The 23,891-nt window shown below is 40.8% G+C and overlaps 1 protein-coding gene across 1 annotated transcript in view; it reads right to left on the bottom strand.

Annotated features, from left to right (window-relative positions):
• POLK (DNA polymerase kappa) overlaps positions 1–23,891 on the bottom strand; it is a 39,445-nt gene that overhangs the window by 1,302 nt on the left and 14,252 nt on the right. Inside the window, exons 7-13 of the mRNA XM_018567836.1 lie at positions 20,241–20,365; positions 17,496–17,662; positions 15,533–15,565; positions 12,860–12,956; positions 9,340–9,511; positions 4,673–5,566; positions 1,221–1,272 (exon numbers count right to left, since the gene is read on the bottom strand). Of these exons, the coding sequence (XP_018423338.1) occupies positions 1,221–1,272; positions 4,673–5,566; positions 9,340–9,511; positions 12,860–12,956; positions 15,533–15,565; positions 17,496–17,662; positions 20,241–20,365 (1,540 nt within the window). The remainder of the gene's footprint in view (positions 1–1,220; positions 1,273–4,672; positions 5,567–9,339; positions 9,512–12,859; positions 12,957–15,532; positions 15,566–17,495; positions 17,663–20,240; positions 20,366–23,891) is intronic.

The raw sequence follows: 23,891 nt of genomic DNA on the forward strand, positions 1-23,891 counted from the left end.
ATTAAATATATATATATATAAAATTAAAAAAAAAAATCATTTTGTTGGTAGAGGAAGGTTTAAACCACTGTATTTCATTGGGGAGGGTCCATGTAGAACGCTTTGACTGTCAGTCACCGATCCCCGCAGGGGTTGCCCCCCTTGCTCATCGTTTCTCCATTGCTCATTGGAGGGACAGACAGGGGAGGGGGTGGGCACAGCTGGCTCTGGCTCTAGAGAGTCAATCGGGCAGTGGTGTGGATCATGACAATATTGTCAGAATCTTTCCTGGCTGCAGTGCTGCTCTGCATTGTCAGCAAATAGCAGGCAGTACCCCGATAGATGCTGACTTTGGGTCGCAGGAGTACATTAGTGAAAGTACTCCTGTGACCCAAAAGAGGACTAAAGCAAAAAAAAGGTTTGGCTTTAGTTCTCTTTTAAAGGTAAACAGAATTTCTATCTTAGATACTGTTACAGTAATATGTGTCCCCATATGAAGATTTTTCCACACCTCTTGCTCACCTCACTGACAATGGTCACCAGTACAATTTGAGGGGTGAATCTCCCCAATAGTGGCACAATGTCTAACCCACTCTTACTTTATCCAAAAACTATATAAAAATGGAAAAAATTATATATCTGCAATTCTGGATGTCATGCTTCTATGTGCTCAATACACTTCTCGTTTACCCACGGGCGACACTCAAAGCAAAAAGACTAATGACAAAAATTAAAATGTATCTGTGTTACGTAAGCAAAACCTATCATGAGAAAAATATGTAGGCTGCCACTGGAGCCCAGCAATGACAAGCTCTGCATTTCTCAAATGACGGGTGCGGTTTAACTCACTTGACCCATGACGTTCTGACATCTCAAACAAGGTATTTCCCTGAGGAGTGTTTCCACGGTAAGACAATGGAGTACTGACAGGGTGTGTCCAGGTGGTGACATTGTGTTTTAGAAAGCCCTTATACTGAAGGAACATCCAGACAAGGAGACATTACACTGAAAAGCCAAGTCAAGACCAACATTAGCAGTTGGGGAATTACAAATTCCAACATCTGTATCAAAGCATAGGGGCTGCCATTCTTCCACAGCACGTGCAAGAGTAAATATGGATTGTCTCCTGAGGCCAGCACCTCCACTGCAAGGAAATACCATTTTGACGTTGCATTTATTATTCTACACACATCACACACATTTTTAGGAAATACATATAAACCAATCAGAAAAGGAATTACCTCTTAGAACGTAAGGCTGATTTATTGCTGGTGTTTCCTCTTCCTGTACTACCTATCAATCAAAAAAGGAACCAATAAATCCACTTTTGTCAGAATGTAAAATAAACCTGTAATGTCTGAAATTGCTCCATCTTCAAAAGTCATTAAGCTTCCTGAGTATGTGTTTATTTGTATTGTAGTTATGTAACATATGTTACCAGATACAAATGAATACAGAAATCAAAATATGGAAGGACGAGCAAGTAAAAATGTGACAGATTTTCCCCATATCATTTTGATATTTGCAAAACTCTTCTCAAGAGTCAGTTCACTGCTTACATCAGGGCTAAAGAGAAGCACAGAGAGCCGGTGTTGACTTTATTGGGTCTAAAATAAATGATGTAGTAAAAGCTGAATGGTTTTCCCTTTTATACATTCTAAGGGGAATCTATCAAAACTGGAATAGACAAAATCTGGAGCAGTTGTCCATGGCAACCAATTAGCTTCTCTCTTCAGTTTGTTCAGTTAAGATTTGATAATGAAAGAGAGAAGCCGATTGTTTGTTATGCACAGCTGCTCCAGATTTTGTCTGCTCCAGCTTTGGTAAATTCTCCTCGCTGTCTTTTATTGGAACTTCCTACAGAAGCCCTCTGGATAAAGCAGGAGGGAGGGAGAAGAGGAGTCACTGCTTTGACTCATTCAGCTATCTGTATACCTTTGATCTTGAGCTATGTGAACAGCAGGCTTTCTTTCAGGAAGCCATGTGAAAAGTTGGCTGAAGCTTCACCAGCTGGATGAAATAAAAAAATGTATATATACACAGGCCCAGGGGGAGCCACCACACACTATTTGCCTAAATTCTTGGGTGCTCATCCACATATATCCAAAGTAGGTGCAGAGGCACTCACAGGTCTTGCAGAGTAGATGCAAGAAAGTATCAGCATTTGATTATCAATGTTTCGATGGAGCTCAGTCCTTGATAAAGACAGACTGAACTCTATCAAAATGTCGACAATAAAATGCTGATGCTTTGACTTATCTCCTCAGCAAGGCCGATGAGTGCCTCTATACCTACTTCGGATTTCTGTGTGTGTGTGTGTGTGTGTGTGTGTGTGTGTGTGTGTGTGTGTGTGTGTGTGTGTGTGTGTGTGTGTGTGTGTATATATATATATATACACACACACACACACACCAAACACACACATACAAACATACATACATGCACACACATGTGCATGCTATACATGCTTCTGCACAGTATCTTTACTGCCTCTTTAAGACCCATTGGTGCATCAATCTGATAATAAATCCATCAAATTCAGACTTCTTCTGAAATGAACAATCATGTACGGGAATCATTCTCTTTATCTCATAATAACCACTTGAAACTCTGAGTGAGCCAACAGCATTTATTAAATAATGAAGCCATTAGAAAGGCAATATTTGCTGAAATTTTATTCAAACAAATCAAATAAAGATCCATGGCCTGTACTAATGCAGATTTTCTTTATGAGCAAAAACCTGTGACACAAAAGCCTATTTGGCAGGCTCCAGCTGTCTGCCAAAACAACATATGCAGTCTTTCTCTTAGCATGCCTCTTCGTAAAAGGAGATCATATTGCACATCCAGAGAAAGCTAGCAAACCAAAAGAAGTAACCTATTGGGTTGGTATATGGGGGGTTTAGAGAAGTTACCTAGTGGTATAAATGGACCCGTAAATAGGAAGCATTTAAAGTCTTCATGTCTGTGTGTAGGTAATTTCTGTCACAATACTACTACCCTAAAGAAAGTCATCGAAAAAACCATAAGTGACGCAGAACATTTCTGCTCGCCCCACTTATTATTATTAGACCATAATTAAGTCTGGCTTGAGAAAAAGAGGGAGTTTGAACTCCTCTTACTTTGGCAAACCCAAAAGAAAATGCTATACACTAGGCAAAAGATTTTAAACCTAGTAATAAGGCTGGTAGATTGTTGGAGTATTTGACCATTGTGGGGAACAACAGACCTGTACACTCAAACCCTGGATACCTTCACTGCTTTTTATACCACTCTATATATTCCGCCACTACAAAGATGACAAATTATTTCAGGATCTGAAAAAGTTTAACTGCCAACTCTGCATTCCCAAAAGAGAGAATCCTTCAATGGCCAAGAGGAAATTGATGCCGCTCCGCCCCGAATCCCACATAGAAAGACTCTCGGTCTAGATAGGTTTCCTACCATATGGTACTCTTCCTTTTGCACCACACCATAAATGATTTATATGAGCGAACTGAATTGCTACCTTTAAAGTAGGAGGCAGCGTTCATTTTAATCTTAAAAGCAAAGACCCCCTGAGGTTCGACTCATATAGCCGCATATCACTGATTAACGCCAAGGATAATGGCCAAGGTCCTAGCTACCTGTCTGAATAACTACACTGAAACCCTGTTGGGCAGTGATCAGGTAGGTTTCATCCCAGGACAATCCACTAGAATAAATATACGCAGAACTATTTTCTAACCTCCAATTTCTGCACACTAATGCGAGACGTAGTGTAGTCGTCTCTTGAGACCCATAAAGCTTTTGACATTGTGGAATGGCCCTACTGGATCCAGGTGCCCTAGCACTTTGGTTTTCACTGTGGATTTATCCATTGAACTAGTATTTTTTATACTAAGCCTATGGGCAGGATTAGGGTCAACATCTGAGCCCTTCAAAATTTAACAGGGAATAAGAATAAGGCCCCTGTCCCCTCTCCTCTGGCCATGAAGCCCCTAACGACTCTAGTCAAGTGTGTCTATGTCAACTTCTTTAAAAATATCTTGTTTTATGCTGATATGCTGACACCCCGGTCTATCTGGTGGACCCTGATCAGTCACTCTTCCTTCTTCTTCAATTATTTAGTGAGTTTGGATCCTTTTGGGATGTCATTCCCGTTTCCCACTGACCAGGAAGCATTAAACATGTCTTTATCATCCCAATAGACTCAGCACAACCCAGCTTGCTCCCCTATGTGCGCAGCATGCACAACCATCACATCCCAAGCCTGCCACAGTGCTCCCATCAGTGAATCAGAAGGCTAATATGTGTCAGGTTGCTGGCAGATGTGCACATGTTGGGCAGCCTGCACATCACTTTCATGTCCCTCCCAGTACTGACCCTGTTCATTCTAATCTCTGTGAGAGGGTGAAAGGGCAAAACTGTAGTGTTATCGTCTCTCTCTGTGTGTGTGTGTGTGTGTGTGTATATATTATATATATATATATATACACATATACACACACACACACACACACACTGTACATATGAAGGTGTCTATTTCTTAAACTTAGGGCTTTCACTTAAAGTGTATGTAAACCCTAACAATAAACAATGGTATGTAAGCCATCACACAGTAAAACATGGGGAATGTGCATATGTTGGCGAGATGTACTGCATACTTATTATTTTGTCCTGACATACACTTTACATTTTATGAAGTACTTACCATTCTGATCGCCAAGTGCCTGGTTTCTGTCCGTGATGACTTTCTCATCCTTCAACTCTTCTAGAATTCCTTTGTTCAGACATATGTCCACATGTCTGTTAAACGCTGCAAGGTCTGTAGTATCTTGCTGTGTATTGCACACTGGGCAGATCAGTGTGGACTCTTCCATACACACTGATGAACCGGGTGGTGTTGACATTATATGCTTGTCAGCATCTTTGAGAACTGCTTGCTTTTCCAACACCATATTATTAGAGGTGTCCTCACTTATAATTTCACTATTGCACTCAATAAGATTCCTCTGCAAGGTTTGATTATTCTGTATTGCCCCCAGTGTATACTTATCAATAACAAAGTCATACAAATCATCACATGGTGCTATTGTCACCATTTTGTTTTTAAGATTGTTTGCATCGATATCATTCCCATTGCCTTTGTTAATTGCAGTCAGCTTTCTTTGATGTTTTCCTTTGTTTGGCATTTCAGAGACCCCAGAGGAAGGTGATTTGCTTAAACATTTGTCGATATGCTTATTAAACCCTTCCAGGTCCCAGTCTCCTTGCTTTAGAAGGCAGATCGGACATGTGAAATCTGGATTTTCTTTGACATCGTCTGCTTCAGCCTTGGGTTCTTCACATAAAGCAAAGATCACATTTTGGTCTTTGCTAGTAGTAGCTGTTTCGGAGGAACTTTGCAGCAATTCCTGCTGCCTGGCTGCCCGCTTCTGATTGAAGAAGCTCTCTCTCTGAGGACACGTGGCTGGTCTTTCTTGGACTGTTCTCTCTGTGGCTTCTGAACAAATTTTGTTTGATGGTTTATTAGCGCACAAAAAACTGGTAATGCTTTTCTGGTGTTTACGGTCTTCTTCTGATGTGAATCCTGACACTCTTACACCTTCAAAAATTAAAAATAAAAGATAATTAAAGGCTGCAATTCTTCTAACTCATAAATCTTGTATATACATAAAAAACTTGACTATATAAAAACAATGTAAATGGTCTATTAAAGTGACATTAAAGTAAAAAAAAATGTTCTCCCTCCCCCAATGCTGCTGTATGCACTTACCTTAAATGATGCGTTCATCTTCTTCTTTGCTGTCGTTTTTAGCAGTCCCTCCAGCGCTGGTCTCTGATCCAGCGCTGACTGCTGTGTTGTCTGTGTCCCACGGAGTCTCTGCGGGCGCACGCTGCTGGGCTGCCTGCATTGACTTACCTTGCGTCTCTCCTCGTCTCCCGGACAAAGATCTGTACTGCGCATGCACCCATCCCATGATCCTTTGCGGCCACCCGAGATTTTTCAGATCTTCAGACGGGAGCGCGCAGCTGAGACACAGGTAAGTTTAAACCTATTTGGTAACTTTTTTTTTTTTTAGTGTTTTTGCATATATCTACAGCTTGCTAGCAGTAGATATATGCAAAAATCTGCGGGGGTTTAAATACCCTTTAAGCTAAAAAGGTTTTCATTTTGAATAGATTACAGAATGGCTAAAATCCCTGGAAGGTTGTGTTCTTTTCCATCTGTGCCCCATGGGGTGGGGAGGAATTACCTTTCACTTCCTGTCCTGTAGACATAGCAGGAAGTCAAAGGAAATCTCTTCAAAGCAAACAAAACCCCCTCTTTGACTGGCATGGGAAGAAATGGCCCTATCGAAAAAAAAATCCAATATTCTTTTTCTGGTGACAATTCATACGTTTTGGAATTTAGGTCCCAATGACATTGGGTTCACCAGACAAAAAGGGGTTTATATATAAAAATGCTGTTTGCATTTCCCACGGCACTAGCACCCCTAGATGGCGCTGATGAATTTACAAAAACTTTTACAAATTAACCCCAAAGTAAATCTCCCTAGCAAAGTCACATACAGCAATATGTGAAAGAAGTTTTCACCCCTCATCACACTATCCCCAAAAAAGATTCACTATAGGGGGTGATTTATAAAACGTTCTCATAGCAAATTTCCTATGCTCTTCGGCTCCATATAGTGGCCATACCATGCCATGATGTAAGCTACTTAAACAACAGCACAGCAAATATATGAGGTTGGAAGATAACACCATACTTGAAGCATATCTAAACCCAAAAGCAAACATATAATATATTGCATCTTTCTAATCCTTATATGTGGTGATTGCATTACTGGATTATTATTTTTTAAATGATCACCTGGTGCTGCAGCCAGTAAGTCTGTTGTTTTTCAACTTACTTTTAACAGGACAAGCCATCCAGGAAAAGTGGCAGATAGAGGTCTTGGACAAACCATTGAACACTGAACGGGGTGCTTAAATTGGTTAGCTTTCATTCACTGATGTAAAACCTTTATCCCAAAAGGAAAAAAAAACTGTTCCTGCAACTACTTAAAAATTGTTAGCTGGAGTTCAGATTTAATTTGTTAGTCAAGTCTGTCTAAATCTGCTAGTCCATCTTACACTTCCCTCTCCACAGGCTGACAAAGATGCTGTCCTAAGGTGGCTCCATTGTTCCTCCATAGAGTGGAAGTACCCTAAGAAAGGAAGTATGTTACTGGCCAGATCACCAGGTGAAAAAAAAATTAAAAATGAATGCTAATGCAGCCTTTACATTTAAAGAAGTATTAAGGTCTGGGCGTTTTTTACCTTAATGCATTCTCTGCAATAAGGTAAAAACCGCCCAGCGACCGACGAGCGTCGCTGACAAGTAAGTGTGGGGGGGGCTGGGGGGGACCCAGGCCCCCCCCCACTTACCTGTCAGCAACGCTCGTCCCAGCTGCCAGTCCTGAAGTGATCCTCCGTTCCATGAACTTCCCGGTTGCGGGGAGGATACTGATGGCAGAGGAGCCTTAGGCTCCTTCTGCCATCAATCAAACTGTTGGGCGGAGAGGAGGGGCGTGGCCTGCCACGGATGTCTATGGACATTAGCTGATGGAGGCACCCGTGCAGGGGGTGGGGGGAAGAGGGCTGTGGGGACCCACTTAAAAACAAGGAATTTAAAACAACAACAGCCTCAGGCAAAAGGTGGGCCTCCTTATAGCAAATATTTTAAAAAAAGGAAGATTTAATATCACTTTAAAAACTGGTAAGATGAAAAAATATTTGTTTTTTCTTTTTGTGTTTAGATGCACTTTCTATATATTCAAACACAATCTATTCAAACTACTCTCAGAGTTTAATATCTTCCAGAAACAACATTTAGCAACAACTGTGGAGTATAAAACTAATAATTATTTTAATAAATAAAACCCATAGACAGGATAGTCTGAAAAATGTTAATACTTCTAGTTGAAAGTTTGTCTAAAATGGATTTGAAGAAAGAAATGACTGAAACATTTTAACAATAAAATCAGTTATTGAGATTGTGTTTGTATGAATAATTTGTTATGTAATTTTATATGTGCATCGGGCAGCCATATTGGCCTTTTACAAATGCTCGCTATGCTTCTGATTTTTAGCACTACACAGTGGTTGTGCTTTACTGCTTCTTCTCACAATGCAAGTATATGATTCAACTGACAGAATGAAAACAATGCGCTGCTTGTTTGGCTATCTATACTGTTGTTAGGCAGTTAGGTAGAGACATTGTAATGGCTGATGTATACTGCCCCGAGTGTAGACATTTGAAGATTAGCCCCTAAAGGCAGGACAGATTAGCTAATATGTCAGTCAGCGGAAAGACAGACTTGCTTTGTGAATGGGAGCAGTAAGTAGTGCCCACATACTGTACATATTGAACAAATATGGTCTATCTACAAGTTCAAATAAATGCATCTTAAAATCCATGTATTTTTTAGGTTGCTTACACACTAATTGTGTCTGCAATTTATGCAACAATCAAAAAGTAATTGATTTAAATTCCTTATTTTCAGGAGTCTTAAAGTGTAGTTCCACTTTTGCAGTCAAATTTGAGAAACCCCCAATTATTAGTTTGTTGTGTGTTCCCATTCACACAGTATAATGAACAATAAGATTTAAAAAATATTTCTTACCTTTTAGCTATTTCTTTGGTGAAGGCCTTTGTGCAAATTACAGGCTACTCTGAGCAGTTTGAGAGTAAAACTATAGTGTCAGACGGAGCTTCTCATTAACATACAATGCTTCTAACAGGGTTATTCACTAAAGGGTGAAGAGCTTGGAGAAGGCCGGAGAAGGGAACAATCTAGGATAACATAGCTGAACTGAAAAATGAGCTGAATTGGAGAATTTTTCCAAATCGGCTATGTTGTCCTAGATTTTTCACTTCTCCTGCCTTCTCCAAACTCTTCACCCTTTTGTGAATAATCCTGTAAGTCTTTAACCCTTTGTTAGGACAGTGTTCATATCTAGTTTACAACGGATAATGAAACCTGCCAGCACAGTACAGACAGGGTTAATTCGAGTAAACATAACCTCACACAGCCCCCTCCTTAAGATTACATGGGGGGGAGAGCTAGGTAGGATTTTTAAGCAAGAACACTTAAAATGTTAGCAGCAATTTTTTTTTTTTTTTTTTTACATTTTGCAATGTGAATGGGCACAAAATGTAACAAATCTATAGCAGCTGTTATCCTAATTTGGCTGCAAAAGTGGAAATAGACTTTAAAGTACATAAAAAATAGTGATTCTCAAGTTTAAACTAAATAAATACAATTTTTTGAAGGACTTTGGTACATAACATCTGAAATTTCCAACAACAAAACAAAAACGATTGGACTTTACCCATCAACCTAAGACGCAGCGGTTCCGGTGAAGCTGCCTCAATCTCAGCTTTCAGAATTTCCTTGGCAAGGCAGAAGATTTCTTCTTCTGTAGAGACTGTGTGGGATACAGTGGACGCTCTTGTCTTTACCTCAAACTTCACATTTTTCAGCTTTAGAGTGACAGTTCTGCCCTATAACAAAGGAAGCAGCAGTCAGAACTGAATGCTGGAAAGTCTCCAGCGTGTTGGTTTTGGCAGCCTGAGCCAAGTTCACATGCAGGTTAGTGAGCTACACTTATAATGGGAACTGCGAGTCGCACCCACTGTCTGAACTCAAGCTACTCCGAGGACCTGCCACAATACACCGCCAAACGCTTAATAAATGGTTAGAAAACATCAGCTGGCGATCCCCAAGACTCAGTGCAGGAAATAACTTTGAACAAATGTAGCCATAGCAGGAAATTCACAGACAAAAAAATATATACATTTGGATTCCTGGTTGTAAAACTGAAAAATAACCATTGTAACTGGAAAAAAATGACAACAACCAGTCTTTCATGAATTCTTTCTTTAAAAATGAAATAAAATAAAGATGTGAATTGTTTGTTATAGTTCATTCCCATATAGCAGTAAATAGGATTTTTAATGCAGATTTCAATGTCTTCACTTATCAGCCCTAATATGCATACAAAGTAATAAATACTATTATGTATGTATTTTACTATAAAAATCAGCTCCAGATATACTGTATATTATATGTTTTTAAGTTACTAAATTATTAATGTATTTTTGGGTGTAGGTTATGGAGGTAAAAGCATAACTCCGGGCAAATCAAATCTCAACCCTTGCAGTGGGGCTACCACAGCCGCCCTCCCCCTACGAGAGGAGACAGGCGGTGTAGGAGCCAGCCAGGATTGCAGTTTGGGTGAGTATAACTTTTTTTGTAGCTGCCTAGACAAATCAAGCACTGCAGGGGTTAAGATCTGACTGGTCCAGAGTTCTGCTTTAAAGTTTAAATTCGGGCTTAACAAGTAATATCTATATACATGAGCCATATGCATTCTTTGAATCTTGATGTTATTTGTGTATTTCTCCTAAATCTGTGTGGCCATCCATCAAACAACTGCTGTACTTTGCCTCTGTGCAGGCATTTCCTGTAATAAAAGACCAGTCACTGCTGTTCTCACTCCTTGTGCAGGGTGACTGGTCTCGTCTCCGCCCCTCCTGTACTTTCCTGCAGGCAGCCTGTAGTGGGGGGAGCCTGCTGGGTCCCTCCCACAACCTATGTACAGCACAGTGACGGGGTTACTGCTATTTAAAGTATTATCTGGGTTTTGCAGAGGCAATTGGTGCAAAGTGGATTTATATTATTTGTGGCTAATGACCAATTTTCTGTGCCCAGAGTTCAGCTGTAAAGCTTAAGATTGTTGTCACCGGTCTAGTAAAGTTTATATTCCAAAGAGTTAACAGGAGACAGAACTCTAAGAAGTATTGTCATTCTTCTTACTTTGCAGCAGGGGCAGGAGACTTACACGCCTTAAATATAATACAGAACAAAAACATTACCAAGTAAATTAGTTCCTATGTCCTTATCTGTTAAGTGGGTATCTTGGACATGTTGCTAGAGATTCTGTAGAAACCTTGTTACAAGAGTCATTTTGTTCCTAAAGCTTTTGTACAATGTCACTGTCTTCATCTGTTATATTACCACAATCGCAAGCAAGAAGCCGATGTATTTGGGTCCAAACCCATTCCTTGTAACCATGTCCTTTAATATCAACCTGGTTGTAGAAATGATGCCGCAGACTTATATGCAATTCTCTTGTACTTGCATATTGGTCCTTCAAAAACATTTAAAAACCTAGTTTCACATCCCGACGCTGACAGGTCCACCTTTCCCGGCCTTGCATAAGTAATGTTTATATTTGCACTATAAAGCTTTAAAGACTTCCTTGACTAAATGTGAATTGCTGAATTCTGTTAACTTGGGTAGGATAAAGTAGAACCTTTTTTCTATTTTTCAATAGATCGGGCAGAGGTTGGATCTTCTACAGTTTGCGCCCCCACTGGTGAGATCTTTCCATACCCCCTGTCCCAGAACCACAATGGGAACCAGGACATTTCATCAACATGAGAAGGATTCCTAACTTTGGCTGTCACTGAAACAGGGCAAATTCCCCTCACCTCCTTTTCCATTGACAACCATTGACAACTGTGACATTTTAGATTTCCCTTTTCAGTCTTGGTCTCTTTTGCGTGAATTTCTCCAATAGGGATACAGCCAACAAGAAAAATGTAACAGTGGTTCTAACTAGGGATGCATCGATACTTTTCGAGTACCAATGCCGATACTTGGCATTTTCATGAGAACTACCAGGGTTGCAGCGGTTACAGCTGGGACCGGGCTCTGGCGCTCCACCACTGTCCTGAAATCATTAGTTGATATTGTTTTAGAAAAACTGTCACATGACAATAAACAAAAATGTATCAGTGTGCTTGTGATCTGCTCACCATCCTGACTGCTTCACCTGTCACAGGAGGCTGAGATCTCCTCTGCACTGCTTGGCCTCCTGACAGCTGTCTCCTCCCTGCACCACCCCGCTCAGCCTCCTCACAGCTTCTCTCCTCCCTGCTGGCTGCTGAATCGGCTCTGTGTCCCCTCCGATCACCGCTGCCTCTGTCGACACAGGCAAGGGAGAGTAGCGTGCGCCCAGTGGGAAGGACAGATGCTAGGGATGCACCGCTGCACTGCAAGGGTCAAGTGCTCATTTTGGTCTAGGATTAAAAATGAAGAACATACACTTATTTGATCCTCGGTCCTGTCTGACTGCTAGACCAGTCGCTGCAGCCTCTTCTCCCCTTCGCTCGAGCAGGCTAAGGGCCGCTGACGTCATCATATCTAAGGCAGGTCCTTTGACCAGCATTAGATGTTCTTCGCATACCTTATTTTTCTTTTCTTTCCCAGTCTTATGAAAGTGGGCATCTTACTAAGAGCAGGTTACTAGATCTCCATTTACTTCCTGGAACTCTGGCACATGTGACCAGGACATGTGACCATGCACATCATCTCAAGGAAGGAAAATGCCTTTCCCTTAGATCTCGTGAGATTACAGATGAGATTTCCCAGCAATACTCTGCTGATGTAACCTTCCCAGGATACAATACTTGGGCACAGTACATAATTTGTGCCAAAATGGACCAGGAAGTAGATGAGCTCTATTTGTAAGTAAATGAAAAAAAATGTTTGTTTAATGTATGAATGTAAGTTGATTTTAAGTCAGTATGTAGAGCTGTGTGCTTTTTAGTCAAAGGGGGTAAAGGTCCACTTTAAGAAGAGGTGCCATTCTGTATTACTGCCGCTCCAAATCTTAATGAAATGCACCATTTTCTATAACAGACATTCACACAAGTAAAACCATCTTGATTCATACAAGATTACCTATACACAAGCAAACAGGGACCTCTATACAGCAACCCAACTTACAGTGCACCCATCATTTATGGTTAGTAGAAATCCAAGTAAATGGCTGCAATACAAACCCTTAGCCCTTCCTTATGGAGATCTTCTGCTAGGTCCTTGCAGAGTTCCCGACACAATTCATACTGTTCTTCTGCTGAGCTGATCTCATTGAAGGTCCTAAAATTTATATGGAGTTAATTCCAATTCTGTACTTGTGGCACATAGTTGCAAAAAGCCTAAAACCTGATATATACACAATATAACAATATACCGCATGTTTATAATGCAGTTAATCAGCGGGACAATGGTGGGGGGGACAGCAGGAGGGGGGGGGGCGCACTTTACAGCCGGCGGATCGCATGTATATTAACGGGCATCGCTGCCCGTTTTTAAATTGCGGCCATTTCCCGCTCGCGCGCGCCCGGCGGCACGCGCAAGGGGGCGTGTCTGAGCCGGCGTCTAAAGACGCCCGCTCAGATCTAGAGAGCTCCTGGCCGGCCGTTTTTTTACTACGGCCGGCCCGGAGGCAGTTAAAGGGACAGTCCACCAAATACTGACATTTCCTGCTGGAGAGTTGAAACAACCCCACACTTCTTACATCTTCTGCCAAATGTGCTGTATTTTTTATTTTTTTTCATTATAAAAAATGAAACAGGAAGTGCTGGAACAGCCAAAACATCCAGGTAGACAGGAAGCAAATCATTATCCAACAATACCGAGATTAAACATTTGAAGATCTTGCTGTTGGAGCATCCAAGACGCATAATAATAAGTCGGGGGCTGACAACTCATGCGGCTCCAATTAAAAAAAAAAAAAATCAATTTTCAATACCCCTTAAAAATGTAAGGAATATTTTCCACAGGTCTCTGACACTAATCAGGTTGAAATCTGTTCCTCTAGAGCAAATTACCTAATCAAATTGTAAAGAAAATACTGCCTTGCCTATAAACACATTATGTGCCTCTAACAATTGCTCAACTTTCTTACTAGTCTCTTTTATATCCCAGTGTAACCACAGATGACCTATGAGTAACTAACTAAACTAAGGACGGGCCATCCACGCAACGCAGGTAAAAATCAAACATGAACTCTGCTTATCAAATGCTACATAGGAGGCCGAGTAAGGTCCACATCACAGGTTTTATGTAAGGCTATTTTACAGATTGTGCGTAAAACATGAGGACTCCTAGAAAATCTGGTACCAGCCTAATTTTGGGGAGGGGGGAACTAACACAGACCATTTTTAGTAATTTTGGAAAAAGTTCAGCTAGCAGTGTTTGCTGTGGTCTTCTGATACCCATGTATTTGAGGCTTCATTGATGTCAATGGGTACATTAAAAAAAAAAAAAATTTAAATCCTGTGATATGGTGGCTGACATTGCTTTCTAAAAATGCTATCTGCCTGGCTACCATGCTAGTTTAATAACTTCAATCATTTCCAGATCAGTGACTGGAAACAAACATGCAATTCAGATCTTCGGACTTACTGCTTGCTTATGGTAAGTGTCTTTAATAATAATTTTAATTAGAGCTGCAGCTAACGATTATTTTCAAAATCGATTAGTTAGCCGATTATTAGGTTCGATTAATCGGTTAATCGGATAAACAATAAAGTCACTGGATAAGCATGAAAACCAGGCAACTTGCACATTCTAAATAAAATCAACAATGGCAGTCCACATATTTCTCCCATGACAAGTGCCCTTTTACTTAAAAAAACAAAAAACAAATAGTCTTCCCTGCAAAGCAAAATTAATGGTGACCTGTCCTGTTGAGCATGCTGCTGAACTTCAATGGTTTGAAGAGTTAAACTTGCTGAAAACACACCACTTTCAGGAGTGTTGGATGCCTGCATCCCCTCTGAGCTCTGTGGTTTCATCTGCTGGTCCCTATGTCACTTCAAGAGACAATAGTGATGTTGAGGCTGGTGGAAGGGATCACAGAGCACAGCAGGGAACAAGGCATCCAACACCCCCAGAAGTGACCTGGATACTGAAAAGTCTTTATCAAGTTTCAAGGCAGTAAAGATCAACACCACGGCAGCAGAACAGGCAAGTGTTAAATTTGAACGCCAGCCTTAACTTTGTACAGGTTCCCTCCTGTGTTGAAACGGATTGCCCTTTTAGATTGTAAGCCCTCATGGGCAGGACCCTCCTAATCATCTTATTTTGAATTGTATTGCAACTGTAATGTCTTCCTTTTGTACGACTGAATAAATATCAGTCAAAGTACTGCAGCGCTGAATACTGAAAAATGGCCTAGACAGGAAGGGGGTTTAAACACCCCGGTCATAAAGTGGTTAAAAAGCTGCATGTTATGTGCGGTGGGTGGCTGCCAAGTATCAAAATCTTATCTTGCAGCGTACCATCTCCTGCACATAATGCCAAGCTTCCACACACTGGAGGAAGGGGAGAGATGCGTCTTGAACAGTACAGTGGTCTGATCGCAACACCTGCCCCTCCTTACTATGGTCCATTCACAAAATGTCTTTTTTAGGAATACAAGGCATTCTGTGATTGGAGGAGGAAGGAGCGGTGGGGGATGTGACATAATCTCTCCTCTTCTATACATTTTCCATAATAGAGAAAGCACAGCAAATGTGTTTCAGGTAGTAAATGAGCTTTAAACATATATGAAATATCCATTAATACGGCATAACACAAATCCAAAGTGACTAGAACACTGAATACTGCAGTAAATGCTGTAAGAAACATGAATTACGTCAGTGATTATTCTTAAAAGACAAACATACCGTTCTGTGCTCATGCTTTTCCTTTCTCCGTCTCTGAAAAGACAAGATGATAATGGAATATTTAGGAGAAAAGAGAAATGTTTCTTGTCCATCATCGCAACCCAAAGGCCACATTCATAGCGATGTAGTATATGTATGTTGCCATAAATGCATAATGGCACGCCAATCCACATTTACAGTAAAAACAAGCGTTCAAGTGGCACAGCGCACATTTGTGAATGCGTGGGACATTGTGATGCGCTGCATAGCCCAAAAGTAGTGCAGGAATGTTACATTGTGAGTAGACGGGCTGACTTAATGCAAAGCATATTACTGCGAACGTAGGTATGTATCACCCTGTTATTTGGCTCAGTCCTCAGCCACGTGCAATACTTTAAATGGCTTAAAGTGATTTAAAAACTGAAAATTTAAATTAATCACTTGTTAATACAGCCATTAGCGTTCACAAAACGCATTGCACGCAATAACAAAAGACAACAGTATATGTGCATAAAAGTATTTAAAGTAAAAACATTTTTATTAGTTTTGGATTCAGCAGAGTAGGGGTAGGCAAATTACATCCCACCAGCTGTGGTGAAACTACAAATCCTATCATGCATCTGCTTCTGGAAGTCATGTCTGTGGCTGTCAGAGTCTTGTAATGCCTAATGGGATTTGTAGTTGCACCACAGCTGGATGACTGGAGTTTTCCTACCCCTGCAATAAAGAATGAGCCCTGACAAGTTTTATTTTTTTTGCTGTCTGTGTGTATATATGCGATAGTGACCTTTGTAAGCTCCTTGAGGGTAGGGACTGATGTGATGTGTACATTATGTAAAGCCCCAGTACTACCAAAGACAAAAGACAGTGGGGTTTGGTGTGAGTCGCTTAAGTTGGAATCACTGCTAATCACAATGTAGGGATAACATTTTACAATATTTTATTTACACACTTGTTAAAATTAATTGCAGCTAAAAACATAGTAAATCAAAAGTGTCCTACAGGTATTACTATGGTATTACTACAGAATTTACTATGTTTTTAGCCGCAATTCATTTTTATCAAGGGTGTTAACAAAATATTGCAAAAGTTTATCCCTACATTGTTATTAGCAGTGTTTCAAACTTGGGGAACTCACACCAAAACCCAATGTCTTTCTATTTGGTTGTATTATTGCTATATGTTTGGTGGGGTAACAAGCCCAGATACCTGACTGCATGCCCTCCAGTACTTTTTCTGGAGGTCAATAGAGTTATTTCATATCTAATTACTAGTATGTAAAGCCCTGCGTATATTTCCGGTGCTATATAAATGCCTGTAATAAATAACAATACACAGTGCTTTAGCAATCCAAATGTCATCCAGTTAGGCCTCATCCACAAGGGGTGTGTTGCCCCGTACAGTGCGAAGGGCAGTTTTTGATGTGCCCGGAGTGGCAGGAAGAAGTGTGCAAGCAGCTGATTTAAGTCTATGGAGACGCAGGAACTGTGCGCCCTCACATGCTGCTTCCCCCAGCTCTGGGTTTTGACAGCCGCACACAGACGGTGAAAAGCCTCGGATGAAGACATGATGGATCCAGGCTCATGCACCATCTGTGTGTGGCTGCACAACTCCTGCGTCTCCATAGACTTATATTAGCTGCCTGCACGCTTCTACCTGCTGCATGAAAAAACACCCCTTTATGCTGTATGGGGCAACACACCCTGCGTAAATGAGGCCTGAGGGTTAATATGTAGCCAGTAAAAAAAAAATTCCAGCTGATCTGACAGATTTTTTTTGCAGACAACCAAACCCTTAAAAACACACCAAAAGCATTTACACACACTGATGTTTTTACTGTCAATTATATTTTCTTGCTCACTTTTTAATATGTTTGTGTAGTTTTAACGGGAGTGTTAAGATGACACTTCTAGTTTTAGTTGGACTCAGATGAAGGACAGAAAAAAAGTCTTGTGAAAGCACATGAATGCACGTTTTTTCTTACTTCTCTATGCGTGTTGAGCCGAGGCCCAGAGAAATATGTAGGAAGTTATGCCAGGAGACGTCGGAGAAGAGCAGTGACAGGAGAGCCCTCTGCTGGTAGAGGTCAGTGCAATCTGTTATTCCCAGAGCCTGCAACATCTTCTCCGTTACTTTCCCAATCCCTGGAACCTGGAGGAAAGCACATCTGTCAATAATACATTACAGACAACTGGCAGCTTTACACAGGATGTAAGAAGCAGTAACTGCCAATGAGCATGATATCGTCCAAGAAAAGATTTGTACAAATACACTGTGCATTGTTATCAGGGATAAATGATCTGGGATTTATTAAGATGTTGTTCTATGAAGAGTGCAGAAACGTGATGGTCTGCCAGGGAGTAATGTATAATAAATGGTAAATAACCTGTCATTTCTTAATCCGTCTAATCAGCTCAAATATAAGGCATAACAAATAATGATGCCTGATAGATGAGAAACTCAAAGTGAACTGCTGAGTGCTGGTGATCATTTCTCAACTAAAGGAGATGGTATAATCAGACTGTAGTGTAAATGACCACCTTAACATGAGCACTTGCAGGCATCACAATGTGCTGCAATAACTATACATCCTATAATATGACTACAATCTCTTTTTATCGTCCAATTACCATATGTAAGAGTCTGCCTAATAGGATACACATTAACATTCTTCCAGACTTCCAGATTAAAAAGTTTTGTTAAAAAAAAAATGGCACAGAGATTATAAAATCACATTGTAACACGTATGCCTAAATTAAGAAATATTTTAGGCCAGATCAGGTTCGCTTTAAAGCAATGGCAGACAAGCGAAAGTTTGGGAGCCTTGAATGCAGACTTGAATTCCCTAATATAATTTTTTTTTTGTCTTTTTACATTAAAGTAAATAGCAACAACTGCAAGACCCTGTAGCCTTCAGTTAACAAAGGAATTTCTCAGAGGTATACAGAAAAATCACAACATAAAACTGAATCCACCATCACAAGGCAGACAGCACTAGAGCTCTCAAATGCCCCACTTGTGGATATAACCCCGCTTTATCATTTTCCTCCAATACTGTTAGCCTTTTAGATCGTACGCAGGGATCTGTATAAATAAATGTGAGAATTAAAAGGCAGTTCTAGAAAATAAAAGTAAAATTATTTCAATATTCGCTAATGTTGTCCAGTAAGTATTGCCACTGTGCATAAAGATGTACACCAGGCAGGTATTAAAGCACTATTAATATATTATTTCTGAAAAAAACATGCAATTAGTGTAAAAAACTGCATTTGTCTGAATATCAGTTATAGCCACTACTGCGGTACTCAGATTAGTTAAGGGAAGGTCAGCAATAGAAGCCCATCACAATCTGCAGAAAAGATTTCATCAGTGTGTTGCTGTCCTTTCCCTCTTTCCCTGTCCAGGGAGCAGCCTGTGGATGTGTTTTGACCACCAGGTTAAACTGTGCTGCTACAGTGGAAATGAAGGATGTGGCTGAGCTGTCTGAAAGGGATTCCTGGATCACAAAACTGGCTGCATAGGAACATAAATCCCTTGTTCCCATGTATGCACTTCAAATGTGTACTTAGCTGTTGCCTGGGGTTCAGCCTTAAGGGAGAAGGTTGCTTAGCTTAACTGTGATCGCCTGTCAAAGTCAATCCTCTGGCCTGACTGACAGCAAAGGGGAAAGGCCACATTGCAAAGGGAAAGGAGGAGTAAGGGAAGGGAACTGCACAAGGAACCAGAAAATAATGAAAGCGGAGGGGGGATATCATGGGGACGCAAGAAGATAATAGAGGGGTGGGGTGGGGGCTATAAAACAATGCCGGAAGATAAATACTCATTGCAAACTGTGCTCAAGATAGTGCCATCAGAATACCAAATAACTGGAAGCTGACTTTTGACAATACCTGCAAAAGAAACAGAAGCAGTGGCAAGTAGTCCGCAAGAATACTGTGAATCAGGCATTTTCAGGTGACTGCATATACCTTTTCATGCAACTTGGAGAAAACTAGGAGTCCCGAAACTCTGGGAGATTGCATACGAAACTAATGAACTTCCTTCAGATAGCTGAAGGTTAGCCTAACCCTCCAAAGTCTAGTTATTGGTTATTGAGCATGATAGGTGGATCTAACCCAGCCTTTCTTAACCAGGGTGCCGTGACACCCTAGGGTGCTTTCTAGCTTCCTCTGAGGTATCTTGAAATTTTCACACAGCAGCATTCCTTTCTAAAAGGCAGGCAGGCCAGCTGGCAGCACCATAGGAACGAATGAGAGAAGTTTACCTCCGTCCAGCTCCTGCCTCCTGCTCTCTGCCATGCTGCCCCAGCTGTGACTTCTGCAGTGATGGTAGGACTCTCGAGGGCTCTGATGTGAAAGAAGGAAGCTCCTAGTGTGAGAGTTGGGACTCTGATGTGAAGGGGGGATTTTAATGTAAGGGAGAACACCTGTGTTTTTGCGTCGGGATCCCTCTTGAAATCCAGTACATTTTAGACTGGGGTGCCTTGAGATTTTGTGTACTTTTAAAGAGTGCCACAACTAAAAAAAGGTTGAGAAAGGCTGATCTAACCAATAGTTTGTTTCAAAAATCTCTTAATAAATGAAAACTTAAAATCAATAAAACAATTACAGTGCTTAGTAAATTCAAAACTACCGGTACTGTATACGTTTCCTTTATTAGGGTAATAATCTTTCTTTGAGAAAAAACAGCAAATACAGATTTTACTAAGGAATGAAAAAAAAAGTCTTACCTTCCTGATTGGCAAATCCTTGATGAAGTCCATCACCGCTTGCCTGTCATGAGGAATTACGTACTGACCGTTGGGTTTATTTTTGTCGCTGCAAACTTTTGCCAGCATCATATTTGGAGCAATGCCTAGATGCAAAACATAATGTCTAATGAGCTTGCAATGAACTTAATTACCTTCAAGCCTAATTAGAACTGACTCATCGATCCAGGGGTGAATATACCCCTGCAGATCAGGTGATGAATTGACTGGCAGAGTGTCAGATGCATCTAAATGACTACTGGCACAATACCATGCAATATAACAGATTATCTAACTCCTTTGCTGCAAAAGGATAATAATCCTTGCTAACTACCGTATAAAAGAAGACCTGGGTAGTGAATGAGTTGAGAATGTGTATCAATGCAGATCTCTAAAACTGACATATGTTGGTGAATGTGGAAAATAGAGGTGAAGTAAGATGTGATGAACACAGCAGAGATCAGGACTACAAAGCACTATATCAGACATGAATTGCACTGGTTTCAGTGCCTGTTCAAACTGTAAGTCCAGCCAAAAATGTTATTCTAACCTCTGGTCAGGTTTTAACTGCTATCCAGGGTTTATTAGGGAGATTTACCATCGCTACCCTGCTGACAATGCTTTACCAGACAAGAAGTAAGGGTAACCCTCCAAAAGCAACACAGCAAAAATGAAAAGGTTTTTCTTTAGTACAGTATGGGAAAGGTACAACCCCTGTCAGCATTATATTGCTGCCTATGTCCCTGTTGCAGCTTTTCCTTCACTTCCTGTCTGCTGAAACCACTGTCAGCTGGATAGGAGGGTAAATATTTTCAATAGAGCCCCTGAGTGTAGTAAAAACCCAGCAGGAAATCGAAGCGTTCATCACTCTATTCTAAACAAGAGAAAACATTTACGGTTTGACTTATACTTTAAGCACAACTGAAGGATTTGATTATGTGACTCGAGGGTGAACACCTGTTCCTGACACCAAGGGATCAAATTGTGTACTTAGAACAGCAGGTTTCACACCTCTCATCCTGCCTTTACACACTCCGTGATGATGGGAGTAAAGTGCGCATAGGAAATAAAAACAGAAAGAAAAAACTCAGGAGCTTTTAGCCATAATGTGCTAGTATGTACAGCATATAAGCACATTATGGCAGACTTACCTGTCCAAAGCAATCTCTTCCAGCGCTATGCTCCTCCCTTGCCAGCACTTCCATCTACGTCCTTGTCTTCTTCTGGGTTTCGAGTCATCGGGCCACTTGACCCGATGACCTAACTCCTGCGCATGTACGTCATGAGTCACTTCATCTTGGCATGGCAAGCCTGTGCACCGAGCTGTGCATGCGTGGCTCAGTGTACAGGAAGCAACAAAACTGCTGACAGGAACCAAGAAGCTTTTATGGCAGAAAAGAATTACACAGTCTCGTCTGTCATAGAAAGCCTGCAAGTCGGTCATTTTTGAATGGTTTTATTTTACTCCCACTTTAATGTGACCAAATTACCTGTACATCTTGGGGTAGGTTCCTGACACTTATCATAACTGAAGAATCAACTAGCTACACTATGACCTGGATAAATGAGAAACTTCCTAGACAAACTGAACCAATTCAACATGGCCGTGTAAGATGAGCTTATTGTAGTGGCCCATAAAACCCAGATTTCTGATGCTGTAATTGGATCCGTTAAGAGAGGATTTCTGATTGCTTACTATGGATTACTTCCACACCCCGCTGTTCTTTGCATGGACTTGCTTAACAAGCTGACAACGAATCAGTACAAGCTGAACTGCTATGAAAAAGTTAGCAGTATTCAAATGTGTACATTTAAAATTACCTGTACACCATTATTTGAGCTCTTATATTTCAGCTCATCATTAAATCACCTTCCTTAGCTGCTCTTACTTCTGCCAGCACATTCCAAGACTTCTTTCCATTTAAATGAACAGAGTACACATAGAGTACACATAGTACTGACAGATGGGTCCAGTGTGAAGAAGACGATGTGCACAATCTTAAAGTGGACCTTTACCACTTTTGGCTAAAAATTACATCAGCATACAGCTCTGCATGCTGATATGCAATCATCTTACATTCATTAGTTAAACATATTTTCATTTTATTTACAATTTCTTGTTTTCTACTTCCTGGTTCTCTTTGGCAAAAGTGATGTAATGTGCCCAAGCGTTGCATCCTGGGAAGGTTACATCAGCAGAGCAATGCTGGGAAATCTCATGAGATCTCAGGGAAAGGCATTTTCCTACCCTGAAATGACATGCATGGTCACATGTGCCAGAGTTCTAGGAAGTAAAGGGAGGTATATTCATCTGCCCTTAGTAAAAATGGCCACTGTGAGAAGAATGGGGAGGAACAGAAAATTAAGGAATGCAAAGAATAAAAGCCGGCAATTATCTAGAAGTATGCATTTTCAGATTGCCATTACTAAACATTCCTAAAGGTGTCTTTATTGTTATTTTGAAGATATGGGTAAAAGGTCCTCTTTAACCCCTTCATGACTGAGGCCCTTTTTTCCATTTTTGCACCCATGTTATATTCCACATTTTAGGCCTGAAAATGACGTAAAACCCCCCAACATTATAAAGTTTGTAATATGCAGTGAGGTGGAGGCTCTGTGATTGCAACATCCAAACTGGATGTATCAGTAAATCTTGCTCAGGAGTGTAAAAAAAAAAGGTTTCTTCAGAGAGATGCTTTAGTTGTGTATGGTGAATCAGACACAAAGGCCAGAATGCACACATTGAGCAGCAGCAGGATTTCTATACAGCTGGATGCCCTCCTGTTGAAATACTGGGTTATGGTATTGTTATAGCTCAAACTCGCTTAAGCTAATAAACTAAAAATAAAATTGCTTAAATCAAATCTTAACCCTTGAAGTGGGGCTACACCCACACTGGAAGGGTTAAGTGCTCGTTTTGTATAGGGAGCTAAAAAAGTTATACTCGCCCAAACCTCGTTACTTGCTCTTAGACTACTCTCTCCAACCTGTCTCTTCTTCCGCCCCAGCGCTGTAATATCCCTCGCCGTCCTCATGTCCTATACACTGTATAAGACGTGATGGCTCACCGGACCTTGGACCGCTGGAGCGGAGGGGGAGAGGGGCTGAAGGAAGTGGTCTAAGAGCGATCCCGGGTCGCAGTTCGGGTGAGTATCATTTTTTCTTTAGCCCCTAGACAAAACGAAAACTTAGCCGTTGCTGTAAGTGCATGGGCAAAAAGTTTAGGAAATACTTTGCTGGACAACGTATATTTGTTTGATCTGGATTCATTATTGAAAGAAATGACAGTTTAATACTACAGTAAGTATAAGAATGCAGCTCAACAATCACCACAATGAGACAAAACCCACATATATCATAGATTCCAAGATTCAGTTGGACATTCCTGGTATTTAGGTCCTGCAGCATCCAGGACAGTGTGATAGTGGGTGCTGAGTGCTGGAATGCTCTGCTCCACAGCACCCGCCATTGCAAATTGTGCCAGACTGTCCTGAACATTGATCTCTCAGACCCTTGCAGCAGGTGTCCATTCTAAAGTTAAATCTATCTATACACTGTGTCTAGATATACTGTATATACACACATATACAGACATATACATGCACAAACACAGTGCTGAAAGAATTTTAGATG

Source organism: Nanorana parkeri, unplaced genomic scaffold, assembly GCF_000935625.1.
Source record: "Nanorana parkeri isolate BGI_ZX_2015 unplaced genomic scaffold, ASM93562v1 scaffold1101, whole genome shotgun sequence".
Classification (NCBI taxonomy): domain Eukaryota; kingdom Metazoa; phylum Chordata; class Amphibia; order Anura; family Dicroglossidae; genus Nanorana; species Nanorana parkeri.